Source organism: Bicyclus anynana, chromosome 22 (genome assembly GCF_947172395.1).
Source record: "Bicyclus anynana chromosome 22, ilBicAnyn1.1, whole genome shotgun sequence".
In the NCBI taxonomy this organism is placed as follows: domain Eukaryota; kingdom Metazoa; phylum Arthropoda; class Insecta; order Lepidoptera; family Nymphalidae; genus Bicyclus; species Bicyclus anynana.
This window is the reverse complement of record NC_069104.1, coordinates 9,617,828-9,624,928: the sequence shown is the minus strand read 5'-3', so window position 1 is coordinate 9,624,928 and position 7,101 is coordinate 9,617,828. Positions and strand designations below refer to the sequence as shown.

The 7,101-nt window shown below is 34.8% G+C and overlaps 1 protein-coding gene across 7 annotated transcripts in view; it reads right to left on the bottom strand.

Moving 5' to 3' along the window:
• Nucleotides 1-1,021: 1,021 nt before the first annotated feature.
• The window catches only part of LOC112054313 (tight junction protein ZO-3), a 168,978-nt gene continuing 162,898 nt past the window's right edge, over nt 1,022-7,101 (bottom strand). For 4 of the 7 annotated variants that reach the window (XM_052888429.1, XM_052888430.1, XM_052888431.1 and 1 more), the window contains 2 exons: nt 4,304-6,771; nt 1,022-3,135 (listed from right to left, as the gene is read on the bottom strand). In XM_052888429.1, the coding sequence (XP_052744389.1) occupies nt 2,912-3,135; nt 4,304-6,771 (2,692 nt within the window). In that variant the 3' untranslated portion in view covers nt 1,022-2,911. Of the gene's footprint in view, nt 3,136-3,750; nt 3,836-4,303; nt 6,772-7,101 lie in introns of all 7 variants that reach the window. The other 3 variants (XR_008251989.1, XM_052888433.1, XM_052888434.1) reach the window with 3 other exon arrangements.

The following is a 7,101-nucleotide window of genomic DNA, read 5'->3' as shown; positions in this document are numbered from 1 at the left end:
AATGCACCCAACCCAACGCTCGTTAACCGTAATTAATTCCTCATATCATTGCGAAAGCCAATTAGGGTTAAAGGTCGTATAACTGAGATATTCATAACTCCTTTCAGTTAGCGCTTTCCGTCTTACAGTGGAATTCATAAACGTTCCAGGGGCACCCACAGGGCACCATTCACCCGCTGAGTTTCGAATTTTCAAACGCATAGAGTTCAAATTCGAAACTCAGCGGATGAACTATACCCTGGGGGCGCCCCCACAACGTCTATGAATTCCACTGTTAACTTAATGGACAGGCTATCGTCTTTCCATCAAGGTTTTGGTCTAAAAATAATAAGGCAAGGTCAGACTAAAATGGAAAGATTGGCGGAGTTTTGGGAACTACAAAATTTGTAAAGTAAAGCGAGAAATTCATAATTATGCAGTTTATGAATATACTAGCGGACGCCCACAGCTTCGTCCGCGCATAATTCGATGTAAGCTTTCAATTTCACCCCCTTCTTTTTGTATTTTCGCATGATAAATATGTCTTATAGAGTCGTGCTCGTGACTTAAAGAGTCGTGATAGCCCAGCGGATATGACCTCTCCTCCGATTCTCCTCCTCCTCCTCTCATGCACCTCCAACTTTTCAGTTGTGTAAGTGTTAAGAAATTAAATATCACATGTCTCAAACGGTGAAGGAAAACATCGTGAGGAAACCTGCATACCTGAGAATTTTCATAATTCTCTGCGAGTGTGAAGTCTGCCAATCCGCATTGGGCCAGCGTGGTGGACTATTGGCCTAATCCCTCTCATTCTTAGAGGAAACTCGAGCTCAGCAGTGAGCCGAATATGGGTTGATAATGATGATAGCATTATCAGCATTACTCTATATGTTAATTATTATTAGTAGTTTTATTTTCTTTTTCATTCTTTACAAGTTAGCCCTTGACTATAATATCACGTGAAGGTAAGTGATGATGCATACTAAGATGGAAGCGGAAGCTTTTGTATATTCTGGGAGTCAGTTTAAATAAAACAAGTACGTTTTTATATATAAAATTTAATAATCGAGTCAAGGTAAAACCAGCGTATCACTAGTAACAATAAAATATACATACAGTGTCGTCCGCTTACGTACTTATATCTACGTATAACATAGGTATATGACTAAGCCGGTAAGGCCGAACTTATAAAATTAAAAGTAACATTACATTTTGCTTTTTTTCTCTATCAAAAAAAACAATAATAATGCAATAATCGATCACTTCAATTCCATTCTTATTAATCTACGGAAGCCAATTACAAAATATATTTTTAGTCTGTGCTTAAAACTCCGTCTAGAAACAATAAAATGTTCAAAGGTTAACTTAAAGGGTAATAAACATTAAATATATGAACATTATGGAACCTAAATTATTTATTAGTACTACATTACGGTAAGACAATTTTTTTAAGTCATTGAAACAATTGTTAGTATCATTTATTAGCATAAAATAATGACTCCATGTTGCTATTACGTTTGCACATTTTCTAAACTATCCATAAATGTCAACTCATTGCTGGCATCCTTTTCTACAATGAGGCTGATAAAAAGGATAGCATACCTTTTAAACTGAGAGATACATTTAGAAATTGTACAAGAAATTATCAGAGTTATTATGTAACTCGGTGTACCATTCTAGTAATCAGTCACTATAGATCGGTTTTCAATGATTTTCGTTTTTGCAATCATCTAAGTTCTAACTTTGTGTTTTCAACGAAATTACACAATTATCATAATTTTACGTAAAGTAACATTAGTATAGTAGTATATTTTAGCAGCAGTTAGTAAAGTTATTTTAACAAAAAACTGGTATATACGTAATTTCGGTGAAATAATTTCGTTAGATGATCGTAGAAACATTACCACTTAATGTAAAATTATGTAGTTAAGATTATTTCGTTGAAAACACAATGTTAAATGATTGCAAAAACGAAAATACGATGAAAAACGATGTAGTGACTGATTTCTTGAATGGTACACCAAATTACATAATAACCCTGCAGGAGTTTATCGATATGCATGATTCCTACATTATTTTTCAATAGTTATTACAATCTAGCACCACATACTTGCATTAATATAATGATCCTATTAAAATAAGGTGGGTGTTTTGAGAATATCAATCAAAAAATCCTTGGTTATTTTCTTCTATTAATAATAATATTCCGCGTCAATTTTTTTGACCGTTACACACTTCATTGTTGTGTAAAGTTATGAGCATCCAACGGCCATAGAATTTGACGGTAATAGGTATACGTAGGATTTACCTAATCGTAATGAAACATAGGTATAGTAAATTTAAGAAAATATAATTTTAATCTTGTAGTAACCTCAATACTACTAAGATGTAGGCGACGGAACCAACCAACCTATAACCAAAAAAACTTCTTCACTGGTATAAACTGGGAACAATGATAAATATTTATCTTTTTATAAACAATGCAATTACACCAAAATTGTAATCAAGAACGAGTCTCTGCATAAATTGTTTTTTTTTTTTTGTGATTCGTATTCTTTTGTCACAGTAATCAGGAAATTATAGCCTTTTTAGGTTTGTATCAATGCATTTAGTATTTTTCTTAGGTACTTTGGAGTAATTACGAAAAAGGATATATCCGTAAAATTTCTTTTTTTTATTCCATTTATATAACACATTATATTTTTGCCTTTACCTACGTACATTAGGTACACGTCTGTTAAAAAGAAAAATAAAATGCGATATAATCGCGACAACAAAAAATATTGGCTGGTTTAGCAGATATAATTTTTGGAATATTCATTTAATTCGTTATTACCCCCAAGCACAAGATGGATCCCTAATTAATTTTACATTTTTCGTTAATTTCATTAAATCATATTTGATAAATTCACAGGAATGTATTTTTTGACAATCAAAAATGGTCGACTTTCACTGCAACGGTGTTGAGTGTTGTAGTAGCGGGCAAGTGTATTTGATCCCAGTCAGTGCTAAGGTGTGCCTCGGTGTCCGTCGCCTTTATGGTCAGGCCTAGGGATGGGACGGCGTTGGCACAGTGCGGCAACCGAAGGGTGACCGGTTTGAGGAACACCAGACCCTGAGGACCGCACATCACTAGTGGGGACAGCATCGCTTCACCTGTTATTTGAAATTAATGTTATACCTTTTGTTGATAAAGCTAAAATAATCTTGTGCTCATTGAAAATTTTAACTACGTGTATTGCTTATAAATATACAAAAAAGTTTGGAAATATTGGTTAATCCATAACTTTTTCGTTTTTTTTTTATTTTTTTGAGATAGCTGACATGAGATGTGATGTTGAATGAATGGGTATTGAATAAATATTATAAAAAGTGATCTAAAAATAATACAGTAAGACATAAAGCACAATAGTTAACTTAAGGAAGTGAAAAATCAAAAAAATAGAGAGCAGTGAAAATAAAATCCAAATATAGTAAAGTGTAGAGAATTAATTAATAATGAAACAATAAAAAGGGAACAGAACACACAAACACAAATCGCAACACGTCAATGCACAATGTTAGGCAAGCAAAGCAACATGAAACAGACACCAAGCACCATAAAAATAACGTTTCTAACCTTTGAAATAGAACAAATTATGCAAAATGAAAAAAAAAATCATTAAAACCCCACAAAATTAGGAGAAATGTAAACAGTAAACACACTTTCAATCGACGCCAATTTTGCACAAAATATACAGTGCACAAACATTTGCAAATATTTGTTCAAACCTAAGATCACATTGTTGGATGGAGGTGGCACTGTCTTCTTCTCCTCTCTTCGACCTTTAAGTACGAGTGTATTGTTTGGTAGAAACTGCGCAAAAATAACCACAAGTTTTACCCAATGTTAGTTATGAATCAAATGGACGTTAAATAAATCAATTAAAAAATATATACAGCACGAATTTGCTTAAATGATTAGTGAGAAGTAACATATGAATCAGTGCATCGATTAATTGAGCAAAATGAAGTTAATATTAAAATATGTAGATGATTACTTATTGTGAGTTAATGGCTAGGTTAATCTCATAAAAGGACCGGACTAGTCTACGCGTAATATAATTATTTCATGCTAGTTACATGCATCATTATATCCATTTATAATATCCATATCTAAAAAACGTACAGTGTTTCACAAAAACATCTATAACATTTCCAATTTTATACCCGTTGATTCCCGAATTTTTAAAGAATTCCATTCCAGTCGCAAACGTTAATTGCCAATTAGTAAGTGCAGTCTACGATACTACATTCATCGCGTGCTTCATTACAAAAGCATTACCGTTATCCATATCGATGGGTGGTCCCCCCACTCGCTGGCTCAGTCGTGGATCGGACACGGTAAAATAGATTTTTTGCTTGATCCCCGGAGCTATAGCTTTTGGGGGAATGATAAGTGATACGCCCCAATGCCTGTCCTCTAACACGCCACCTTCACTGTCGAATATGCCCCAAGTTGTTTGAGGGCCATCTGGTTCAACTTCTGCCGTACTATTGGCGGTATTAATCACATCTGACGTCTCAGCATTGACAACAGTTTTGTCGTTACTTAATACAGTAGTTTCGTTCCTACTAGATGAAATGTTATCTGAATTTTCCTGACTATCTGGATTCTCTGGAATTTGTTCACAAAAAGTTACTGTACGATTAGTCTTAGAAGCACGTTCAAGTAAGTCTTGTGATGTGTATGGAGTACTTTGTGGTTTGTTCTCAAAATTCATACTACATTCTGAGGCATAATGAGTCTCCATAGATGTTGTAGATTCGTAAGGCACAGGTGATGAAGTAACTTTTAGTGCATTAGAAATATGTCCAATAGCTTTACCGTGTAATCTTGGAGCATATTGAGGTTCTCCTTTTAAAATTTTATTTTCTGTGTTTAATGATTTTTCTTTCTCCGCGTCAGTTTTAGATTCTGTCAACCTTAATTTGGAGAAATCTATCTCTTGGAAAGCATCAATTTCACCGTTTTGCGCCTCCACTTTTGTTTGATAGATTGGATCGCGTCGCACTAAATGATTAGCGTCACTTAACTCATACGGGCTATTTCTTGCACTGCTTTCATGGCTTACAGGTAATGGTACGTTTTTTGCCTCCTGGTGAGACTCATATATGACACTGTCTTTCAATTCTCTCTTAGAGACATACAAGGGTTCTCTACTTTTCATGGAATCGCTTTCATTTGCTTCAAGTCTAGTCTGATAAATCTTTTCTTTTTTAGCTTGATTTCTTTGTTTAATTAATTCTAATTTATCTTCCAATTTAGTTCCATAAATTAACTCTTTATTTGCCAATAATGCAGCTTTTTGCGATAAAATTTCTTGTTTTGAAACATATGTACATTCTGCTGAAGCAGGTCTTATATGTTGTGGAAAGTCAAATAAATCATTTCTAGTGCTATAATTATTGTCAGAACAGCTGGATTTCACTTCAGCTCGAGTAGAGTATGGTGATTCTGTTTGGTTTATTCTTCCAATCATTTCTAATCGAGTAGCATAGGGTGGTTCACTCATGCTTTTTGTCATAGGTGATATTCTCCCTGGATAATTCACTGGTGTCTGTAGCCTTCGATCTGGTCGAACTGCATAAGGATTTTCAGACCAAGACGTACTCGGTGGTGGTTCATAAGTTCGTTTACCGTAAATTGGTTCTTTGCAAGTAAATGTACCATCCATTCTTTGTTTAAGCATTTCTTCCTTTGTGTTATAAGGAGACTCTGAAAATCTTTGACGCAACATATCTTCTTTTGTTGCATAAGGACTTTCAGAAGTCATTCTTTGTCTTAACATTTGTTCTTTACTAGCGTAGGGTAGTTCACTATACAGAGGTTCGTTTTTTCTCGTTACGTCATGTTTCATAGTGTAAGGATTTTCCATTAATTCATTTTTTGTCGCATACGGGTCGTCCATTATGCATTCAGCTCTTGTTGCATATGGCGGATCTAATAATGGCATTGGTAACGTTTCTCGATTTCCGTATGGACTTTCAAAGCTCTGATTTGACATTTCTGATCTACTAGCATAAGGGTTCTCACTGGAGGTATCATAAAGAGAAGTGTAAGTTCTTCTCGGCTTAGGAATAGGATCATATACAATATGTTCTTTGCTTTGGTACATCGGTTCTGGAGGTAGTGGTTGAGTAGGATAAAAAGGTTCATGTTTTATTTGTTGCTGTCTTTGGTAGATGGGATCTATTTTGGTAATCATATTAAAGCTGGAGTTCTGGCCGTAAACTCCTCTCCTATTATATTCTATTAGAGAGTTCTGCCTACGGAGCAACGGGGTAACTTTAGGTTCTGTTTCTATTTCGCACATAGAGTTTTGTCTTCTTAAGTTTTTCATAACTGGCTTGGCGTCGTAATCTCTTATCGTACATATAGAGCCGTTCCTGTCGTCACAGAACGAACTCTGTCGTTTAAGGATAGGTTTCAAGACTGGTTTTTCGCATGAGGATGAGTTGCTGCGTTGCAACATTTGATTTCTTATTTGCGTATTCCTCATGTGCACGGTCAGATCCCCGAGGTCTGACTTCTCTCGTCTCAGCATCGGCGCTTGCTGATGGTATCTCTGTTGCAAGTCACTCTCGCACAGTGACTTCTGCCGAGATACTTTTTGTGAATTTTTCGATTTCGAACGGAACAAATCGAGGACGGCGTTTTTAATGAACGATGGTTTTTTGGATAGTTTCTTTTTAGTTTTTGGTGAGAACGTTTCGTCCGGCTCCACACTGGAGTTCATGGCATCGGAGGAGCTGCGGAAACCCACAACCAAAAACCCACTTAGTTACTCAATGATACTGGTATAATATGGACACCTCAGAGTATTCAATAGAAAAAATCTTAATATCAACTACAAAATATGACCATCTTCACAGATATTGAAACTGTATTGAAAAGTCTGAAATGTCCCGACGAATAATGATAAAATTTATATAAGTGATGAATATATGATTTTGCTAAAAGCATATTGAAATAAATGTCTTAGAAGAAATTAAAATAATCGAAAAATAAATACATCAATAAATATAAAAAAATAATCTATAAAAGAAAACATGGTGAAATAAATCTTAGCGATAAAATTT